The sequence below is a fragment of the Hibiscus syriacus genome, unplaced genomic scaffold, assembly GCF_006381635.1.
Source record: "Hibiscus syriacus cultivar Baekdansim isolate YM2019G1 unplaced genomic scaffold, ASM638163v2 tig00111392_pilon, whole genome shotgun sequence".
Classification (NCBI taxonomy): domain Eukaryota; kingdom Viridiplantae; phylum Streptophyta; class Magnoliopsida; order Malvales; family Malvaceae; genus Hibiscus; species Hibiscus syriacus.
In genome coordinates this window covers 2,100,932-2,123,600 of record NW_024063078.1, presented here as the reverse complement: position 1 = coordinate 2,123,600, position 22,669 = coordinate 2,100,932, and the positions used below count along the sequence as shown (strand labels likewise).

Sequence of the window (22,669 nt, the reverse complement as noted above, 5' to 3'; positions counted from 1 at the left end):
ATATATATATATCATAAAATACTATTCATTAATTCGAATACCTGAAATTTTTTACTTGACTCGATATGCTCACTCCTACTAGTGAGAATAATTAATGATATAATTTCTACTGAAATAGGGTTACAGAGCATCATCAGATTCTTTAACAAGTAGCCCTTTGATTTTACCCTTTTCATCTGATTTTAACTCCTTGAAGATGCTGAGCTTAACCTAAAAAAAGAACAAAAAAAAAAAGGCGAAATTTACTTCAGGTAACCATTCATGCATTCATTCAATCTTTACCATTAATCCTCTCTGTGACATTGCAACTCTGGCCTGATCACTTTTTCATGCAAATTATATTTTCTGATGTCAGATTTATGTTTGTGCTTGAGTTTCATGATGTCAATTCTTCCAGAAATACAATGTGACTCATCACTACGTTCAACACGTGCAGGTTCATTCTAAACTTTTTTTTCACTTTTTTTTCAGCACAAACTTTTTGATTTCCTTTTGGTAGCCAAAAAGTTTAGTTCTTTGTTTTCTGAATCATACTTTTACTTACTTTGATCTTTATGTGGAAATGATGATATTTTGTAAGGTAAGCTCGATCTTATTCATCTACTTCTCACTCCTATCATCCTTCCTTGAAGATTCGAGTAACGATTCTGAATTTTGGTCATTGTTTGGTTACAGAGAAACCGGTGGACAATGAATGCAGAAGAAAAATGAAAACCTTTTTATTGTTTTATTTTTTATTTTAACATTTTCATTGCTGCAGAAGTGGATTTGTTGATCATTTCTATTGCATAATAGTTGGATTTGTTGGACATTCATCTGTTTGGTTAATGATGAATTGAAAAAAAAAACAGATAGAGAGATAAATATAAGTTATTCCATTGCTTTCTTTTGTGTGTTGTCCAGTTTTCTTATCAGAACTTCTATAAAATAAGATGTTTCTTTATTAACTAAAGTTTCCTTTCTTATTCGAATTACAGCATTTTTGGATTTTACATGTCTAATACATGTTGTTTAGTTGATAAAACAGAAAAGGGTAAAAAAATTATAGACAATTTGGCATTGCTTTGAAAAAACGGTTCTGCTTTGCCTTTAGGTTTTGAATTCTGCATTTACGAGTACAATCACATCTGCCACCAGAAAGAATGATTCTAAATCATAGTTGGTTTTGGTTTTTTCTTGATTACTAGTTGGTTTTTATTTGAATATCTCTAAGTAGGGCCATCAAGAAATTAGTCATTTGAATGTTGATATAATTTATAATTCAATTACCTTATTTGCTAGACCGCTTTCAAACGCCATAGTTACCTGATTTGTTAGGTCTTCTTTCAAACTGCGCTGTGGATCATGTGACTCCAGTTGTGATTCTCATGTGATCCTGAATGTGGACTGAGATGAACTGCCGTTTCGACCTCGTAACGAATTGTCCGTTACATCAATTGTTTTTAATGATTTCAATACAATAAAAAAGATTAGGCGGTATAGAGAAAGAATTGCAAATCTGGCAAGTATATCATCACTTTTATAAAGTTCAGCTGGCCTGCTAAATTAGTTGTTCTCTGCTCGTTTTTCAGTATTTCTTTCCCAACCATATTTGTTTTCTTCCAATATCATATCTGTTCATCAAAATTTATACATCTCTTTTCCTTTTCCTCTCTTTTTGTGCAGGACATATTAGAATGGAAGGCATTGCCTGTGCTTCAATTTTTGATGAGGAAGCTCTCAATGAGCTGCTTGATGCTTTTGGTTCGAAGTTTTCTCTTGAGGACATTGCTTCTGCTTATTACGATGCAAAAGGAAATGTCAATGTTACCGGCGACATTCTCTATGCAAGAAACCATGGAAGTACTTCAAGAGCAACATCCAATGCATATGAAAATAAGTCTGTTGGTGCAAGTACAACATCTTCAGAAAATACATCTATCAATCTCAATATCGGAACATATAAGTCAAAACGATGTTCTGTATCAGCAGGCAGTGTTGCTGGTGTGATAGGAAAAAACTATGTTAAACCAAGGTCGTCAAGAAAGAACTGTTCTGATGCTACCAAACCTGTGGAAATAGATTCAAAGAAATTACTTAAATCTTTGATATGGAGTGAAGAAGATCCATCAAGTAGAAAAACTAGGAATAGCACCACAAATGGTGATCTTGAGAAATTTTTGTTTCAGATGCTAGGAGATGGATTTCAACTTGACAAATCCGTAATTCAAGAAGTACTTGGTAAATCCATTACCTTATTTAGTCTTTGAGTTGTTTACTGCTCTCATCATGCAAATTGCTATCTTTATTTCTGACCGTGTCGGATCTTATAAGACTTTGCTTTCTTAGCACTGCATTGACATTATTAATGGATTGAATGTAGGCAGAGGACAATATCTGATTTTGTTTTAAATTTCTTTTCGCTCCAAGCTTTTTTCCCTTTTAATCTGATCATCATTTTTATGATCCTTGACTTGGAATTTTGTGATTCCAAGATTTTGTTATGCATGAGTTTCTTCTTCATTCTTTATATGCTTATATATCGATCAGTAATTTGTTCATTTTATTACATGTTTGATTGTGTGAGTTTATCCTAGGCCTTTTCTACCTCCTTTGGTTTCTTTATCTTTTCCATCTCTCGAAGCCCTGGTCTCAAATTTTTATTTTTCCACATTGGAAGTGATAGTTTTTAGCTTAGAAAACAATGCAGTCAGTTTAAGATACTTTCTCTTTAGTAGGATACAAGATTGTAACTAATATATATAAATGCATATATATTTTGTCTATTGTTGCTACTATTTGAGTTCATAATATGCTTAACCTCGCCATTTGTTTGATTTGCAGATTGTTGCGGGTATGATGTGGACAAGGTGAAAAATTTCTACCCTTTGAGCTTGAATTTTGAATGCGTCTAATGAATTTTTTGTTTAGTTTCTGTTCTATCAGATAACAACTATTTTTTGTAACTCACGAGCATTTTAGATTCTGTTCATAGGAAGTACTTTCTCTTTTCTTTTCCTTTTTTCCTGAGAGACCAGATTTTGTGATGATCATGACTTAAACTCTCAATGTCGGTTGGTCATTTGAAGGAAGAGAAAGAACATTCAACGTTTTCCAGTTTCAGCCTCTATGTTGCATTCATTTTAACATCTTCCTGTTGATCTATAATTAATTTATCATCCCAACCTCAGTTGATGACATTAGTTTGTTTTATTGGTCATATAGAGCATGGACAAACTGCTTGATATGTCAGCTTCAACTTTAGCGAAATCTGATGATGTTATTGGTATAGCTGCTGAAAAGGTGAGGCCGAGTTTAGTCCATTTCAGTACCTAATTATTTTATGGTTTCTAGCAGAAAGCACTATCAACTTCTCAAAAATTCAGATGATAGTACTGGTTTTTTTTACAATTGAATTGTGCGAATGTTCATATTTCCAGTAATGTGTCATATATCATATTAACCCCCGCAGTTGACAGGAATTATTCCTGTCTGAAAGTTACATGTCTCTTTACTCATCTTTTCTCCACAATCCTTTGTACAGTTCACGGGGAGATGTCTGGAGAACCAATCCTTTTTAATCCAAGGGAAACCGCAATCCAAAGATTTTTCTCAAAGGTGTATTTCCTTTTTCATTTTGTTGTTGTCGTTGTTGGACTTTTAATTCTTTGAAACAAATATGTTTTCGAGGAAGGCTGCCGTTGATTGGTTCTTATATTTAATTCTGCTACTGTTATTCTTTGCACCTTTACTGCATCTATGATAAGAAATCCTAAAAGATCTCCAAGAGGAAACAAAGACAAAGTCAATCAAGAGAGAGAAATCTTAGAAGCTTTGTTCACTGTTACTGAAACATCCGAGGAAGCAGCAAAAAGAAACCGTGTAGTTAGTGAGGTGAGGAGATCAAAGGCACTCGGTGAATTGGTGACCGAACCTCTCGAGGACAAAGATACAAGCCTTACAAAAAATGTTGTAGAAATGATGAAAGTTTCGAAAGATGGTAAAAGTTTTACATATGCTTTCATATTGCGATAGAGTTGTTACTCCCATGACTGCATGATAGACATACATACACATCAATCCATTGAACATTGCAGACGAAGTTAATGATTTTCTTTCATTTCTGCTATTCCTATAACAACTTTTCTGATCATCATAACCTTCTTGTTTTTGGTTTCTTCTACAGTGGAAGATCAATGTGACGACGATGAGAATAGCTACGATGACTTACGTCAAGCTGTGAAGGAGTATTGGATGACTATGAAAGAATACTATAAAGCTGTAAGTTGTTTAATCTGCAAAAAGTTGAAGATATACTCGATAAATATCTTTCTATAAACTTTTCATTGAACTAGTTTTAGAAAAGCAAGTCCAAAGTTGGTAAATAATGATCATTAGGCTGCTTTAGTTTTAAAGATATATGATGAGGCCATCTAATAAGTTTCACGATTCCTTTTCTTTTGCAACGTCTCAAGAACTTGCTCTTCATTCAGCCTATTTTGCAGCATTACAGTGCCAATGCTTCTATTGAGTGATTTTTAAATTGAAACGTGTGAATACTGGTAACAATCTTGATTAACTTCCAGGCTGCTGAAGCATATGCTGAGGGTGACGAGGCAAGAGCAACTAAAATCATGGAGCTAGTACGATTCAGATCTTTGCCGCTCTTTAGATATATTTTTTCCTATATCAATCTTCAACACTCGATCAACTGAAAATTAAAAGGCGGTTTAATAATAATAATAATAATAATATACAATTCCTAAAAGAACTTTTATAGTGGTAATATCCTCATCACTAGATGTAATTCTTGATGAGTTTTATTTCTTTTGGTGAATGTCTAGGGTCACATTTTTAACAGAAAGGCTCGAGAGGCAGACGAAAAATCATCTGCAAAGATGCTTGAATCCAGGTTGGTATATATTTAATTTCTTAGTGTTGTTATACAATTTGCTCTGTTGCTTTTGAAAATGGTGTCACAAAGTTTGAATTCAGTTGCGCAGATGATGAAATTATGTCTCTTGATTTGCGTAACTTCAAACCCAAGGAAGCTCTTAATCTTCTCCGAATCCATTTAGCTTCTGTATCTGGCATCCCTAGTAAGCTACCACTCTCTTCTATTCTCAAATCTTTGTATTTTACAAGTAAACCACAATAACTTATTTATTTACTCATCTTGAGGTCATCACACAGTACTTTATATTTTACTAGTAAACTACCATAACTCCTCATTTACTCATTTTGACACAGCTATTAAGTATTTAAGGATTATAGTGGGAACCATTGAAGAAGATACTAAAAAGGCAGCTCGAAGACGATTGGTATGACTTATTGTTTCAAACTATTATTTATTGTACTTTGAATATATTTTTGAACCCCAAAACAAACATCCCAATCTTTATATTAGTTTCTCAACAGCAGGCTTAACTTGTATGATTGTGTTAAGCTTCTTAACTGAACTCCTGACATGGTTAAGCAATTTACGAAATCTTATGCATTGCAAGCTAACTTGAGTTTAATCATCATATAGATAATGCAAACGATCTATTTGTTTTATAAGTTAAACGCTTGAAAAATATTCTTTTGCAGATTATGAAACAGCTAGAGAAGGAATCGATTAAATGGAACGAAGAAGAGAATGGCAGAATAATATCGATTCGAGTTGATGTAATCAACCCTAAAGAACTGAGTTTCGCGAAGGAAAATAAGAAAACAGGGGATTCTTCTAACTAAAAGGGTTAAATAATTTAGAGCACTACAGCAATAACGAAGAAACCTTGTGCAGATGCTGAGTTTTGCGGATAAGATGGCTACATCTATTGCTCACACCGGAACCTTGTGGTAATGGCTATCAAATTTATAGAATGTTTTATTTCCATGGAGAAACCAAATGTTGAAATGACAATGAGAACCAGATGTAATTAAACCATGCCATATTAAAGATTCATGGACTCAATCTGAATATATTTTGGATTTCAATTTAATTTATATTGATTTGGTTCTAATTATTCGAACATGTATTATTTGCAATTTAATTTGACTTTGAGTTAATTCGGTTTGAAATGAATTAATTAAAAATATGTAAATATTAATACAAATATAGTTTTTTTCAAATATTTTATAAAATATGAACAATAAAACAATTGAGGAAGCCGAGCTACATTGAATTCAAGTTTGAGCATGAAACAGATTAATGTGTTAGATTGTACAATATTTTATTTAAAAAAATAATTTAGAACATAAAATGCTATAAAACTAACATACTTGCCCTAATTAAACGCATAATTTACTAATCATTAACTTCATAATTTAATTTAAAACATATAAAAGAGTACTTCATTCACCAAACACTAACCTTTTTTTCAATATAATACTCTTCAAAACAGGTTTTAACATTTGAGCAAATTCAGTATTACATTCTTTTGTAAATTAGAAATATAATTCAGCCCTGTAAATGTAAATCAGTCATCCATGAGCACAAATTGGACTACAAGAAGATCTCTGTACATGACTCATTTTCCATGCTATCCTAGAGATTATATTCCACAAGGGTTCGTTCTAACAGATCATCCGGCTCTATTCCGTCCATGAGCATTTGTTTGCATAACAACTTGGCCTCGATGAACCTACCCACTTTGCAATAACCACGGATCAGAATCGAATATGCAACAATGTCAGGCAGTAAATGTCTATCCAAAGCACAGCGGAATGCGAGTGATGCTTCCAACATTAATCCTTGCTTGCAAAGGCCATCGATGAGTATGCTATAACTGATAATATTCGGAGAGATTTTGTTTTCGAGCATCTCTTCGTGAAGCTCAGCGGCAGTCCTCATGTTCAGCGATTTGAAGTGGCCATCAATTAGACAACCGTATGTTACCACATTGGGTTCAGGACCCTTCTCTGACATTTTGGAAAACATCAACATAGCTTCATCCATTCTACCCTCCTTGCAGAAAGCATCAATCAATATAGTAAGAGTAATTGAATTGGGTCTTAATGGGGGAGTAGTCAGCTGTTTAAAAAGGCTAATGGCCTTATCCAATCTTTGCAATGAGCAGTAACCACATATCATCGTGTTGTATGTTATAATATCGGGTTTTGGCCCTTTCTTAACAAGTTTCCAGAACAGCGTCGATGCCTCTGCTAAATACCATTCCTTGAAAAGCATATTGAGGAGAACATTATATACAGCAATATCAGCAGCTACTCCATTCCTTTGCATCAATTTAAATATCTGCAATCCAGTAGTTGGATTTTTATATTTGCAGAATCCATCCATGAGGGTACAGTATGTTATAGCATCTCCACGAAAACCCCTCTTCAGCATTTGGAAAAAAACTAACAGAGCATCATCCAATTTTCCTTGCTTAGAAGCACCTCTAACAAGCAAAGTGTAGGTCACTATATCTGGTTGTATGCTATACATTCTCATTAACATGTACACCTTCACGGCATTCCTTAACTGTTTCAACCTACAATAACCATCCATCAAGGAATTAAAAATGAAGATATTGGGTTTTAGACCCCTGCTTACATGGTTAAAGAAGAACCTGAGAGCAGTTCTAACCATCCCTTCTTTGCACAGGCCATCTAATAACACATTATAAACAACAACATCCGGTTGATGGACCTTCTCTACCATATCATCAAACAGGTGAAACCCATCCTTCAAATTTCCCATCTTGCAAAAGCCATCGATGAGGCTACTATAGGTTATTAGAGATGGCTCAAAGCCCCTTTTGATAATTTGACCAAAAATGCCACAAGCTTCTAGCATCCTACCATTTCCACACAATCCACTTATGAGAATGCTGTAACTCACCATGTTAGGTGATAAACCTTCCTCCAACATTCTCTTATAAAGCTGAACCACTCTTCCCAAATTCCCTACCTTCCCAAATGCATCGATAACCAAGCTGAAAACAACTACATCCAACTTGATACCTCGATCTAAAGCATCGGAGAGAAGCTTCTCCCCCTCATCCAATCTCCCTGCCTTGAAATAACCATCAATAAGTATAGAATACAGAATTAAATCAGGTACTACATTCCTCTGTATCATAACATTGTAAAGCTCAAATGCTGTATCCAATTTCCCTTCTTTACAATACATGTTAATCAATGTGCTAAAAGTCACCACATTTGGCAACGGTCCAAAAGCTAGTATCGTATCAAACAACTTGGTAGCAGTTCCTATTTCCTTATTTACAGCTAGAGCCTTCAAAATCTTGTTACAAGCAACAATGTCAATCTCTAAACCTCTCAAAACCGTCCTTGAATGAAAATTCAAGGCCTTCCCAACCTCCCCCTTCTTCAAAAACCCTTCCATCACAATCCCATAAGCACAAAAGCCTCGTCTTCTAAAAAATCTACAAAATTCGCCATAGTTATCAACAATTATATCAACACAATTCGCATTAAGAAAAGACTCCAACGCCCTATAAACCAAATTGTTGGAGATGCAAAGACCCTCGTTAGCCATTTTCATAAACACATGAAAAGTCATATCCACCATCCCTTTCTTACTGTAATTTTCAAACAAAAACCGAAAAACGACATCTGGGTTCGAGCCAAAATCGCTAAAACCTTCACTAAAAGCTTCAAGAACATCGATATTTGTAGCAGAATGATTTACCATTTCATCGAACACCTGTGCCGCGGCACCAAACATTCCATGGCGTAGCAGGAGGTGAATAAGCGCACAGTAGGAGGGTAAGGCATGGGGAGAGTTTGAGAAACTTTGGGTCCATTTGAAAAAGTTAAGAGCAGAATTGGGTTTGGATTTGAGGATTAAAAGCACGGGTTTGATGAAGGCAGTGGGGTGTTGTTGTTGAAGAGAAGAATGATAAATTAGGTCTAATAAGGTTCTGGTAGGAAAGGAAGAAAATGGCTTTTTCAGAATCTTTGAAGACAACATCTGATGGGAACTTCCATCTGAGGTTTTTGTTGGAAAGATGTAGTCTTTATTCCTATTATCGTTAAGAGTTTGGTAGTTTGGTCGGTTGCTCTGTTCTCGTTTCGAGCTTCGTGGCGTTTTGAAGGTGCACTCGTCATTCATGATTAGGTTAATCCCATAATTAAAAGGGTAAACTACCAGTTTACTCACTTTAACTTTCATTGTTTTTTTTTCATTCAATTATATATATAAAAAAATTAATTCGATAAACTTCAAGTTTTACGGATTTAAGTCGTTCTATCATTAATTCTTTAATATGAACGTCACATTTTGTTTTTTTTCTATATTTAATCTAACATTTTAATCTTTTTATTTCCTTTGACGATTATTTATCTTCGTTTTGTTCGTCATTTTTTAACATAATTGATATCAAAATATTCATTTTTCTCTAATTTTTCATCTTTTCAATTTGATTTTTTCTAAAACCGACTAAAACTTTGACCTTATCTTAATGTAATCTATAATCTTCACCATTTAATCAATATAGAATCGAGATATATTACTTTTCTCCTCCTTATTGACATTAAATTTATCTGAATATTTTTTTTCCTTTTTTATTTATTAAAATAGAACATCGAATATTTTATTTCTCAAAATGAAAAAAAATAAAAATAAAAGGTAAAAAACTTTATTTCAAAAAAGATAATAAAAATTAATGTGTGTATATAAGCATTATCTTCAATTACTCAATGAATACATAGGTATAAAATTATAAACATTTTAAAAACTCTTTATATAAATAATGTATGAATTTTATCATAACAAATCTCATATTATTTAAGTATGAGATTTTTAAAGAGATCAAATATATATTTAATATTTTTCATTAATTAGATTTATTCAATTTTAAATTGAATTAATCGATAAAAAGACCGTTGACCAATATAATATTTAATTAATAGACCGTTAACCAGTTAAAACTGAACAATAAACACCCCTAAATATTATTATTAGTAAACAATGTAAGCATGTTAAGGAAACAAAGTCTTTGTTTCATGTTGAATAGGTCAGCTCAAATGTAGGAAATGGTCTTAAATAGAGAGCTCTTTTTCCTTTATGGAAAATGCTACTATGCTTGAAAAGTTAGAACAATGGCAAGTGAATTCGTCATAAATTTTCCAACAATAACTTCTTTTTCTCTTTTTGCGACTATACAAGCTAAAGTTCAATACTTTTCAAAACAAGAGAAGACAAAGAATGATGCAACACAGAAGAAACATGGATACTCTACTAAGAGATTTGTGGACCTTAATTTCTTGCCTTCTCATCCTAAGATTGTTGTTCCTTGAAAAAGGGTAAGAAGCCTGGTTAGGATAAGCAAACATACTTGTGTTTGAGCTCCCAAACATTCTAGCACACACCATTTCTCCCAGCATTCCAATCATTGGATGGAACGAATTCATCATCGGTATACCACCGAGGTCGGATGATGCCAAGGTTGCATATCCTCCATGAGGGTGAGGGAAGTATTGCTGGTGATTTAGATGCAAAGAAGTGGTTGTGATGTTCGATGTAGGAGGTGGTCTTTGAGGAATGACCATATCTGAATGGGGATTCTTGGAATGTGACTGCGAAGATGTGCCGTGACCGTAGAGGGGAACCAATGAACCGGAAGAGATGGTCGCCTTGCACACGGGACAGTTCTTATGTTGCGGGCCTGAATCGAGGGAAGAAGCTCGTACGTGAAGCCACTTGTAAATGCATGGCCAGCAGTACAAGTGACCACAGAGGGTGACTACAGGGTCTTTTGCAGACTCGAAGCAAATGCTGCAATCGAAGCAGCCGGAATCTTTTTCTACTTCTTTTGTTGATTCTGGTATCGAATTCCATTTGTGCTTGAGTGAAATATCTCCATCAGGAGCAAAGTGTGATCCTTGCTCAATTAAGTTTGATTCCATAGCCATTCTGCAAGATGTAAACAGTTTAGAACCCATATAAAATAATAAAAGGATCATTTCAAATAGGGATGGACTAAAGGGGCTGACCGGATGATAGTTCATCTGCAAATTTAAAATTCTCGTATAATTTAATTATTTTATTCATATTTTCTATTGATATTATGTTTTGTAATTTAGTCTCCTAATATAAAATCATACTAGATAAATGATTTCTTATTTTAAATTCCAGAATATCAAATAGATATGTAATGTTCTAAGCTAAAATAAACCAAATCGCTTTCCTCTTTATTCCCGTTTCTTCCCTTTTCATTTTCTTCTTCCAAGAATAAATCTATCTCTAAAATATTCAATAATTTCAAGAATCAGAAACCCAAACTGGAAACGAGAAATCCATCCTTTATCATTATATACACAGATGAAAAATCTATCCTTTATCATTATACACACAGATGAAATCACCAAAACATGGTCAAACAAATACACCCCCAAAAGGGGGAAAATGATAGAACTTGAGACATAGATGGAGATAGAACTTACCGGTGAAGAGGAAGCTGAAACAGACCGAAATGAAAACTGGGTTATTCTTTGATAAAAAAAACTGGATTTCCAAGCTTGCTTTCTTGTTTCCTTTGTGTAAATTTAGGTTTGGATGAGGTGATTTTAATGGGGATGAAGAGAAGAAAGAGAGATTAATATTTATAGAGGAGAAGGAAAGGACACGTGGCCTATTTAAAAATTTCAGTGGGTGAAAAAATAAGAAACAGCTGCGGCCTGCGGAGTACACCATTGTTTTCTGTTGGACAAACAGCAAGCAGTCATTTGTTTTCCTTTTCCTTTATTATTAATTTATTTTTAAAAAATAATCAGTTAAATTGGATAAAGGATTGTATTGGTAACTGAAGATAAGATCAGGAGTATGAGCTGCAATTTAAATTAAATTTAAATTATTAAAAAGATACACGTAGAGAATTTAAAATAAAAAAATTAAAAGATTTCAAGCAGTAAAATAAAATATTGTTAGAACCAACATCTATAAGAATGTGACAACCGAATAAAAATAAAAAAAGAGAGCTTGCTTTTTTCACCTTAGGTAAATTTTGTGTTTGCTGACTAGACGATGCTATCCAAAAGTTTATTAATCTTCCTGTTCTTTATATTTTATTTTAGTTGGTGAGTTTCTTAATAAATATTTTTTACGTATACAAAATTTTAAATTCGAGATATATTTAAATGATATTAAATTACTTATTATTTGAATTAATTTCGTTGATAAAATAATATTTTTTTATTACTAAATGTTTTTATATTTATAGTTAAATTAGATTATTATGCTATTATGTTCGTTGGATAACTGGAATTTCGCTTTGGTAGGAACATGCAAATTAGAACGCGGAAATAATGAACAGATGAAGCAGACCAAAAACAAAAAAAAAAAACAGAAAACAAAAAACGAAGTTGCCTAACCTGCCCTGTTTCTTTCTTGCTCAGCAGTTGCCTAAGCTGTTGAATCTCTAGAAACTCTCCATCATTTCCAAAAGGAGACGAATTCTGAGGAATCTTTGAAGTTCTAGATATTTTGAAATTTGATGTTTACTTTTTGTTTTTCCTTTAAGGTAAATTGCAACTTTAGTTACTAAACATTAGATTTATATCGATTTGATATTGAATTTTAAAACGTTTCAATACAGATATTGAATTTTGATTTTAAGTTCAATTAAGATATTAATTAATTAGCACGAACCAACTTATTTTAGTAGTTAAAATAATTATCGTTATTTTTAGAGACTACGAGTTCGAGCACTAATAACTGCAAATATGGTAAAACGTTTATTGTCAAATTATTAAAAATACTTAGATCGTATATTATTTTATATCACTTTTAATTTAATAAAAAATATTAAATAATTAAATTGTTAACGACGTGATGAGATGATAATTCCGTATATATTTTTTTTGACAGAAAAACATCAACTCATCTAATCGTTGTTATTAATTAATCGTCACATATCATATATTGTCATTCTCAATAAAATTAATATTAAAAAATTGCGTTTCACTCCCCCAGTCAGTTCAAAGAATAAGGATCAAGAATTCCAAAAAAAAAAAATAAAAATATATTATCTAAAATAGTATGCCGTGTCACCTTGTCACCCGCAAGTATATGATCTTACTTTGTCAATTCTCTGTTCTTCAAGATGGATTGATTCTAATTTTTATTTAAAAAAAACATATATTTAAAATTTAATTTTAACTTCGCTCCTACTATGTTTGAGGGAACATGCATGCATACACACATGGTATGACGGTGAGATAATTTTGGGGAATTTGCATGCATGCATAAATATGGTGAAATAATTGAAGAGAAATTTCAACCATGAAATACATATTAGTTTGAGATTCAATATGTAATCTAGAAAATTCAACATTACATTGTGATGATAACAGTTCAAGTATATCAAGCGGCTTCATCTTCTGGAAGTTAATTGATGTTGTTCCAAACTCTGATTTACTTGCGTACTTTTACCCACCTATTTGTCAGTCCCACGATCGTTTTACGTTGAAATCAAAAGAGATAAATCATTAATCACTTTATTCTCGTCAATAAAATTATTAGAATCGAACACTCCAATGTTGCCATCGTGGGATTTCACTTCCCGGTGTGACAATGTCATATCCTCTTGTTCTTGCCTTTGCAGCTACCTACAAAACGAAAATCCTTTTAGTAGCATTTAGCACCATAAATCCTTGGGAGCTACAGATGAAAATAACATGAAATATAAATGAGTAGCAACTAGCAACCTTAATATGTCTTTTCAGCATTGTCACTGCTTTGTTATCCGCGGCCAATTTGAAGCAGTTAAAAGCACAGATTTATCCATCGACTCGAGTTGCAATCTGTTGTTGAATCTGCAACTACATCCAATGAAGCACAGCCATCTATCCATAATCTGATCCCGCTGGAAGCACAGGCAATGATTTCTTTTATTATTATTATTACTATTCTAATGTTTTGGTTACAAACTCTCGGATCTTGTCAAGGTTACCTAACCACACCGAGGACAAGAGACAAGCCAGTGTATGAATTAATTTATAGATAAACTACACGTTTAGTACCTAAACTATGAGTTTTAGTTCGTTTTAGTATTTAAATTTTCAATTTCTTTTAAAACCATGCCTGACTTTTTGTTTTTGTTTCATTTTAGTACATGTCGTTAAAATTTTAACTCGTTTAGTAACTAAACTATCAGTTTTGACTCGTCTAGTAACTAAACTATAAATTTAATACCTCAAATATTATTTTTATTATGTTTTCGTCATTCAGTTATTTTTTTTAAATTAAACTAAATGTTACGTTTTAGTTTATTTTTATCATCTATATGTTCAAAATTAATGTTACGTTACGTCTGTAGAATATGTTAATGTTGTTAATGATAAAGAGAAATTATATACATATAGACAATGCCTATAAACATGTGTTATCGCTACCCTCAGGCTCGTGCTTCTGAAGAGCGCGCACAATATGGAATTTTTATTAGATCAGAAAAGTTCGTGTTGTCTAGCTCGTGCTTATGAAAAGGGCATTCTATTTAAATCAGACTTGTAATTTTTTTTTATAAAAATCCGTATAATATTTTATATTTTTAGTCTTTTTTTATTTCGACGTTTTCTGAGAAGCACAACTGACGTGGCACGACTTTACACTGATCGTCAAAAACGAGTATTTTTAAAATGATATTTTTAAGTGTTATTACCTTTTTATGCTTCTGTAAATATATGATAGGATAGGGAAAAATCGATCATATTAAATATACATATTTATATTTAATATTTTAAATTTAGCTAGTTTAGATGTTATCAAGAATTTAACAACTAATAAACACCTGAACTGATTAATTTTACATTTTTCCATGTAGTATACATATAACTATGTCAATGCCATCTATTTTCTAATATTGTAAGAAATCTGGATCTACATCATATTTTTTTTCTCTGTCATATCTATTTTCTATGTAAGTAATTTTCAAGAAAAAAGAAAGAAAGGAAAAACCAGACATTTATGAAGATGATTACTCCAAGGTTCGAAATCCATTCAATAAACTTACCTCTTATAATATCTTCTCTTGCAGCCCTTGGCATTGCCATTGTTTTATTATCCTGCATTGTTGGAGCCTGCATCATTGCTACATCCATCGTCTTCTTGTTCGATTACGTTGTCTGTGAATGTCTCAATTGGCCGATATTCGGGAAGTTGTTTTCCGATATGATAAGAAGAGGGATTCATCGAGTTCGGACTGCGACTCACCGTGCGATAATAGTTCACTATTTGCAACCGTTGGATACGGTCGAAGGTTCCCCGGAGAGAATTCATTGCAGACAAGTGTTGAGGCAGCAGGCCATGGAGAAAGCATTGCCTCCGATGGTTTACGGGGTCGACAAACATCCGATGGAAACCGAAGACTGTCCGATTTGCTTGGATGAATATGTGGTTGGTGAACCATGCAGGGTTTTTCCGGATTGTAAGCACATGTTTCATTCGAGGTGCATTGATCATTGGCTCTGGAATCATCTAACATGCCCTGTTTGTAGAAGATGTATTTAAGATGCATAAACATTGCATGTATAATGTATTGGTCATAGTTGTAAAAAAAAAAGGAATTTATAACCATGAATCAGCCTTTTTCAAGTTCGGATCTTTTTTTTTTTCCAAATTTTTTCCATATATTCGAATACATGCATCGGATGAGAATACCAGTTTCAGAATACATAACTCGAAACATCAGACCCGTTTATGGTAACGGTATTATTTCGGAAACAGAACTCGAAACATCTCCATGGCAAGTAGAAGTAACAAATGGTGTATCTAGGAGCTAGATTTCAATGGAGATTGTTCCTCTGAATCCACTGGAAGTTCATCATATGTGACTGATTCCTGGAACCACTTCGGAAGGAAAAATCGACCTCCAAGGCGTTGTTGTAAGTATATGATTGCAGCAAAGAACAGACCCAACATAGGAACAATGAAGTCCCAAGCAGTTGAGTAGTAATCTGCAGTAGGATTTGCATAAATGTATGAGTCGGTCATATCAACATAGTTGTGTGTCCTGTAGAGATCATATCCATGGGGAACCAGGCGAACGAGGGTGAATCCAATATAAAAGAATCTAGAAAGAGCCAGTTCTTTCGAGTTCAGGAACATGTTGAAGACGATTTGTGGGAAAAGAAAGGCATCAAGGATCAAACCAGCATATGCTCTAGATCCTCCCAAAATGGTCTGCTCTATGTAGGACGACGAATGCTGCCCTGCGATGCTGATGATTAAACCTCCAGCTATGTATACTGGTAAGCATAAGTAGAGCCCCCTCTTTTCAGCAATCCACAAGGCTCTGTTCTTTTCTTCGGAACATCTAGCTGTCCATGAGAGCATCAGAAGACGGATATGAAGCAGAAAAGCCACCATTGTTACGGCTCTAATGATCACCTCGTTCATCTCTAGCCGTGTTCCACTTCTTGCCCAGATGGTTCGTTCGCTATCTTGATCGAACATTGCTTCAAGATTTAGAACCAAAGGGATTAAGTATTCGAGGGCTAGAATAAGAAGCATGAGAAGTGAAACCGAAGGACAAACTCCAGGGTGCCTCCTCACATGAAAGATTTGAAGTACTACAAAGACAATCGCAAGAGTGTTGGATATGACAGACATGACCATCTCGAAATCCATTCTCCAAATCGATTCCGCTGCCCAACTGCAATAATAAGCTCTTCCTGAAAACTCCAAAGGCTCGAAGTGCAGATCATTGGTTTTCTTCCGAGTGCTCTTGATGCTTCCCTTGATTTTGCTTCCTTTCCTGTCTGAATTCAATGGAGGAAAATGGACATCTACAACGATATCGCAGTCCGTTGTTTTGTTGTGTGACCCCAAATGTCTGCAGCCAACCATGCACAGATTACCTGTTTCAGCATCATAAAATCCTTCAGCAGAAATAAGGATATTCAAATATCCATTTGAAGTTCGGTTAAACGGATCGAGGCCAGCAAACAATTCCGAACGATATAGGTTGATTCTCATCTCATAGCTGATATTAAGCAAGCTGACACCAGCATCAGAACTTTTAGGCCTTGAGCTTGAGGATGGTATTAGGAAGGGAAAAATCTGATGAGGCTGATCCCCGACCGCAAGAGGACTCGACGAACCCCATCCGATTCTTCCTTTTGGACCATTGATTGACATACTAAAAGCCATGTCTGCAGAATAGCCATCCGGGTACTGTCTACTGCTGTTCCCATTGATACTCTTCTTTGGACATGACTTCTTTACTTGGTCAGTTTCCATGTATTCATACTTCAAACCTTGAAGTTGAATTCGCCCCCTGTTATATTCGGTGTCACGGAACACAATCGTATCGAAGAAACCGGATTCATTCCTAGCCTTCTCACTCCAAATTTCACCTACAAGAGTATTAGTGTTTCTGATAGACAAGATTGCTGGGAATCTTAAGCTCAACCTTGTTCTGCAGTCTCCAACATGAGACTTCTCCAACGAGCTGCTTGATGCATCCTCTATTCGGCAAGCAACAATACAGAGCCGATTCTGCTTTGAATCCCAAGATCCTTCTCCAATCAATGAAGAACTGAAATTGGAAGATCTAGAATACCTCATATAGGTATTATCACCAGGAAATTCTATCAGAAACCTCAAGCTTAGCATATCATCCGAGCACTGAATCATGCTCAAATACATAAACCGGGGCGAATATCCAAGGCCGTCACCAAGAGGACTGCAACTCTTTGAAGAACCACAACCACTAGAATACTCGAGTTCGAAAGCATTATCTTGAACCGAGAACACATCACATACATGTCTAGTCCTTGATAAGCTGAGAGATGACTTCTCTGGGACATCAGTTCTCCCAGGACACCCTTGAATAAAGTTTTTCAAAACCTTGGTGTATCTGTAGCTTCCTTGAGGAAACATCAACACCGAGATCGGATCGAAGTAATTCGGATTATCGGCAGGATTCAAGCTATCCATGGTTCCAGTAATTAAAGTATTGATATCACTTGAATCCTTAACGTTGTTCAACTTAAGAACAGCTCTAAGACGAAGCAGTTTACCTTCTTTGGAGTAAGTATAACCCGATCCAACCATGCAAAGCTTCCCGGTCGTTCTCGACCAGAATCCATGAAAATCGAAGTCCAGAGTTCCACGAACACCCGAATCACTCGAATACGGATAGTAGTATCTCCCATGATTGGAGAAACTCTGTTCGTAGTCGTACGAGCTTTGGAAGATCAGGTTTCCTGCCACCTTGAAGACATCCTCGACACGAGTCGTATAAACATGGTGAGTCTCGAAAACGAGAACTTTCGACGCAGGTGGATAATAATACTGATCGGAGCTACGATTCAGGACATTATTGCCGCCGTTGTAGTAACCGTTTTGACGTCCAGGAAATGGTGAGATTTTGAACTCCTCATCAACTGCTTTCGATTCAGGAACAACTGAACCACAGTGACCGCCATAACGAAACTCAGTTGCAGTGCTACGGACTATATTAAGACACGTGAAAAACAAGATGATAGACAACAAGGAAGCACGGAAAAACAAAATCTTTGTTGAAGTAGAGAATATGGAACAATCCATAATAACAAGGCTTGATTTTTTTTTCAGACAACAAGATTGTGATGAACTTATACTGCAAACTGTGAAATGGCATGAAATATATATAATTCTAAGCTCCCACTTGATGTGCTAATCGTAGTGGTCCATGCAATTGCATGAGAAACTTCCAAGTTCAAGTGCTTGGGAGAAAATGGCTGCCAAAGACTTGGGACTTTAAAGATAGGTAATTTTGGCGTGAGTCATTGGTATCCGTAAATAAAATGATATAATTTAAACATGTCTTTAGTTCGAGGTTTTGTACCTCGTTAATAGACTCACCCATTAAAATTAAGTGTGTAACTTGGGTCGGTTCGGATTAATCATGATAAAGTTTGAGAAATCGGAAGAACAAACAAAAAAAATATTTTCATTTTCATTAATTGCTTACTGTGCTTAGTCTTTAGGTGGAACCAATGAAAGCATTGGAACATGTTGAGGTCATTAAAAATCAATGAAAAATGATGGATTTTTGTGGACTTTGTAGTGATTCTTCTCTTTGGTAAACTAGAAAAACAAAACATGAATGGGACATGTCCTGCCGTATCCGATACGCGTTGAGGGAAGTTTGCCGAGTCTTCCCTCTTGCCGTGCCTCAAATATACAAGTAAATTCAATTTTTTATAATACAAGTCATTATCCTATTAAAATTAAGGGTAAGTTGTATAAATGTTTATTAAAAATTTAAAATATTTGTAATTTATTCATTAAACTTTTAAAACTTATAATATAACTACTGAATTTTTAATCTCTTTTTAGTACGATTATTATTGTCAGCTGTCGTTAAGAATACTAACACGATACATTAGAGTGATCTTTTTTTCTTTCAAAAAGCCCTTAAGTTTCTCATATTAATTGACAGTTATCGACCTCTTTTCTCTTATTTCCTCACCATCCACCGTTCTTCTGATTATTGGCATTTCTAAATAAAGTATCTACCGTACTCAAGAGTTTCATAATCTTTTCACGACCGCCGAATCATTCATCACCGTCGTTTCATCCAAGTTCCAAACACCACACCACTAGTCACAAATACCTTCCACGATCAAACCAACCACAAAACTACCGTCACTAGTCTCATTTGATCATTGTAACCAGTTATAACCACTAATAGTAGCAAACAATAAACAAATAAAAAACAAAAGAAGAGAAAAAGATCAATTTTAAATTTATCTGACAATTGAAAGTGACAAATCAAAAAACTTTACCTTTTAATTTTTGTTGTAATTTGATGAGACTAGAATATTTTTCGACGGGTTTAAACCGATAAAGAGAGAAAAAAAAGGAAGAAGATACGTTTAACATGACATGTTAGTACTTTAAATAACGGTTAATGATAATAATCATAGTAAACCAATTCTTTTTTGAGCATGATATATATATATATATATATGTTCAAAATTTTAATTAATATTATCTCGAATTCGATCCCTTAATAGGCACAAGCTAACTTTTTAGCCCAGTCTTTGGTTTGAAGACTTGCTGAAGTTGACCTGATTTTTAGAGGGCGGAAAATTTCGACCATGCTTTCGGTTTACGGAAGAAACCATAATTTACTCTATATGACATCATCGTTCAACAAAAATCAACATTGACTTTCTTGTGCCCCATTCCCTAACATATGAAGTAAAAGGAAAATGTAATTACACAATCAATTTAATAGATGTAATATTTAGTAGATTTTATATTTAAATTTTAATATTTATAATTTAATATCAATTTTTATATTAATTATGGAATTTTAATTTTAATTAACTTGTATTAATCCCACCTTATATGCTTCTATCTTTAACTGGCATGCACTGTGAATAGGGTGAACATCTTGGCTTAAAAAAGCTGTTCGACCAACTAGAACGCATATAATCCTTATATTAACAAAATAACATGCTAAGCTCAAACTGTAACAGATTGAAAATTCTGAAAAGAACCGATACCCCCATCCGTATATGCGTCAATTTACAACGTCAGAGACTATGTGAGCATCCTATGAAGGAAAGCATACGACACTGCTCAATTCAATCCTAAATTAATTGCTAACAACTCGATTTAAACTGGCTATGCATATTTATAAATGAAACCATTCCTAATCCAGTTTCAAAATTTTAATTTTAAAATGTAGTTCACTATACTGAAACCTTGCGAATGTTGTCATCAACTCGATTATGTCGACATTTGGGGACAGTGAGGAATTTCTCACAGTCCTCTACTCCGAGTGTACTAAATTATTTCACGAGCATATTTACACATCCGGCAACAGACACCTTAAACTTACTTGAGTAGCTCTTGCCACCTTCATCGACATGTTGAACACCGCCTTTTGCCAGGCAACCTACCTGAACACCATCCATATACGCTTTCCATGCTACAAGAATATCCTGAGCACGCCTGTGGAAATGACCCGCAACAAAATCCTCAAAATGCTGCAGCCAAACATGGATTTATTAGAATCTTAAGCAAAAAAGAGAAGAAATAGTAATTTATGTTATACATTCCAACTCACATTCAGTACTAAAATGTCCCTATAATATCGTTGACACAACTGCCTTAATGCCTACTGAAAACATTAAAAGAAATTCCTTCTGCATACCTTTGGCGGCCTCCGCATTGAGTAGACCATTGTCTTCAGTGACAAAACGAATGAATCCTCATTGCATTTTCGGGACAATAGTTCACCTTGTTGTGTGCCTTTATGACGGGCCCGACCAGGCTCGTTAAAGTATGGATCCTGATTCAAGATTAGAGCCTGAATAGATACCAGAACTTGGAGCATGGTAGACATACCAGGTATCCAGTTCTCATTCTTATTACCAGACCAAGTGTTAAGAAGACTAAGACATACTTTCCACAACCATACAAATTTGGATTCAGTCGAAGCCCACCAGAGTGGTAGTAAACATGCTGCAAAGGAATTCCTACTAATCAGACCAAAAATTTGATCATATGCGATGCAATCAAATTTATAAACAATTACATACTGGTGGGACTATAGGATAGCTTGCAGGGAAGAAAACATCAACGAAGAAGAGACCATCACGGTAAGGAGTTCCTTCTGCTCCTATAATTACAGCCCTCAAGAGATCCATACTTGATTCATACACCCTAACAAAAATAGTATCTGTTGAAACGGTAGAAATTATATTTCGTAAGCAACCATATTATTTATATATTCCATCAGTAAAAGGGAAATTGTCACAAGCAAAGTGTAAGATCTCAGCTGTTAACATTCTGCGCAAAACTTAATGTGTACTCTGAGTCATAATTCAAGCTTGCAGTATTCCACTAATCGATGGTATTTACTTAGAAGGGATGATAAAAGAAAGAACACGTTATGTAAATGAAAAATCCCTCAAAGAAAAATAAAACACTTCAAACTCACCTGGCAAATCCTTCTCAAGAAATCTCCACTCCTCCTGAATCTTCTTTGCCCAGTTCTTCGGTGCCTGCCACAAAGAAAAATTGATAAAAACAAAGTTTACTGGTTGAAAACATAAGAACATAACTATAAAATAGGGAAGACCATGATAAATCTTTGAAAGCCACTCACCTGCTTTGTTGAAGATCCACTGGCAGCATAGTGATGGTCCAAAAACTCTTCAACAGTATCAAACTGTTTAAAAAGTTGGAACTTACTGAGGATTTCTTCTTCATTTACATTTCTCTTGTTTTTGATATCTTCCAGTTCTTGAGGTGTAATGTAAGCACCATCTACTGGATCAGGAAAACTTGAATAGATATTATGCTTACTGGGGGATTATATTTTGGTTCAATTGGGGGCAGCCACCAAGACATGGATGGTTCCGCAATCATAGTGTGATTTAATGCCTCTATAGGTGGAGGAATATTTGAAAACATCAAACTACCAGCACCAATTTGCTTCTTTACAGAAGAACTAAAGAGAAACCAGTAAGTTGGATTTACTGCATGTCATTTTTAATTAGTTTTCAATCTTGACATGACATTAACTTATTATGACATATCAACATTACCACTAAGTTTTTAAAGACGAGGGATCAAAATAGAACTAAAACGTAATACTAAGTGTAATTTAAAATAAATAATAGTTAGATAATCAAAATAAAAATTAAATAATAATTAGGTGACTAAATAAGTAATTAAACTTTTTGACATGGGATGGGCCATCGCCTAGGTAGGCTTGGATACGCCCTTGATTGCATC

The 22,669-nt window shown here is 34.4% G+C and overlaps 5 protein-coding genes and 1 pseudogene across 5 annotated transcripts; 2 read left to right on the top strand and 4 right to left on the bottom strand.

The window, feature by feature from the left end:
* Positions 1-1,544: 1,544 nt before the first annotated feature.
* LOC120160378 (putative nuclear RNA export factor SDE5) lies at positions 1,545-5,852 on the top strand (the record flags this gene model as incomplete). The annotated part of the gene is made up of 11 exons (XM_039170796.1): positions 1,545-2,220; positions 2,824-2,849; positions 3,205-3,282; positions 3,524-3,596; positions 3,722-3,979; positions 4,166-4,260; positions 4,566-4,622; positions 4,824-4,891; positions 4,975-5,078; positions 5,230-5,300; positions 5,569-5,852. Coding segments are annotated over 11 exons (1,650 nt in total), but the record flags the coding sequence as incomplete, so codon positions are not given.
* Positions 5,853-6,428: 576 nt separating this feature from the next.
* LOC120160300 (putative pentatricopeptide repeat-containing protein At1g31840) lies at positions 6,429-9,007 on the bottom strand. Its single transcript, XM_039170721.1, has one exon. It carries the CDS (start codon positions 8,897-8,899, stop codon positions 6,509-6,511), a length of 2,391 nt encoding a protein of 796 aa, XP_039026652.1. The 5' UTR covers positions 8,900-9,007; the 3' UTR covers positions 6,429-6,508.
* A 1,045-nt stretch (positions 9,008-10,052) lies between these two features.
* LOC120160357 (E3 ubiquitin-protein ligase RMA3-like) lies at positions 10,053-11,486 on the bottom strand. The gene is made up of 2 exons (XM_039170783.1): positions 11,374-11,486; positions 10,053-10,843 (listed from the first exon to the last, which is right to left on the bottom strand). Exon 2 carries the CDS (start codon positions 10,840-10,842, stop codon positions 10,114-10,116), a length of 729 nt encoding a protein of 242 aa, XP_039026714.1. The 5' UTR covers position 10,843; positions 11,374-11,486; the 3' UTR covers positions 10,053-10,113.
* A 3,413-nt stretch (positions 11,487-14,899) lies between these two features.
* On the top strand, positions 14,900-15,485 carry LOC120160435 (putative RING-H2 finger protein ATL19). The gene has a single exon (XM_039170854.1). It carries the CDS (start codon positions 14,900-14,902, stop codon positions 15,434-15,436), a length of 537 nt encoding a protein of 178 aa, XP_039026785.1. The 3' UTR covers positions 15,437-15,485.
* A 212-nt stretch (positions 15,486-15,697) lies between these two features.
* Positions 15,698-18,478, bottom strand: LOC120160619. Its single transcript, XM_039170990.1, has one exon. It carries the CDS (start codon positions 18,476-18,478, stop codon positions 15,698-15,700), a length of 2,781 nt encoding a protein of 926 aa, XP_039026921.1.
* A 1,928-nt stretch (positions 18,479-20,406) lies between these two features.
* On the bottom strand, positions 20,407-22,633 carry LOC120160618 (annotated as a pseudogene).
* Positions 22,634-22,669: the final 36 nt, after the last annotated feature.

What these genes read in the sequence shown, in the direction of transcription:
- LOC120160357 (XM_039170783.1), bottom strand. Translation starts at nt 10,842, where the DNA reads ATGGCTATGGAATCAAACTTAATTGAGCAAGGATCACACTTTGCTCCT.
- LOC120160619 (XM_039170990.1), bottom strand. Translation starts at nt 18,478, where the DNA reads ATGGATTGTTCCATATTCTCTACTTCAACAAAGATTTTGTTTTTCCGT.
- LOC120160300 (XM_039170721.1), bottom strand. Translation starts at nt 8,899, where the DNA reads ATGTTGTCTTCAAAGATTCTGAAAAAGCCATTTTCTTCCTTTCCTACC.
- LOC120160435 (XM_039170854.1), top strand. Translation starts at nt 14,900, where the DNA reads ATGATTACTCCAAGGTTCGAAATCCATTCAATAAACTTACCTCTTATA.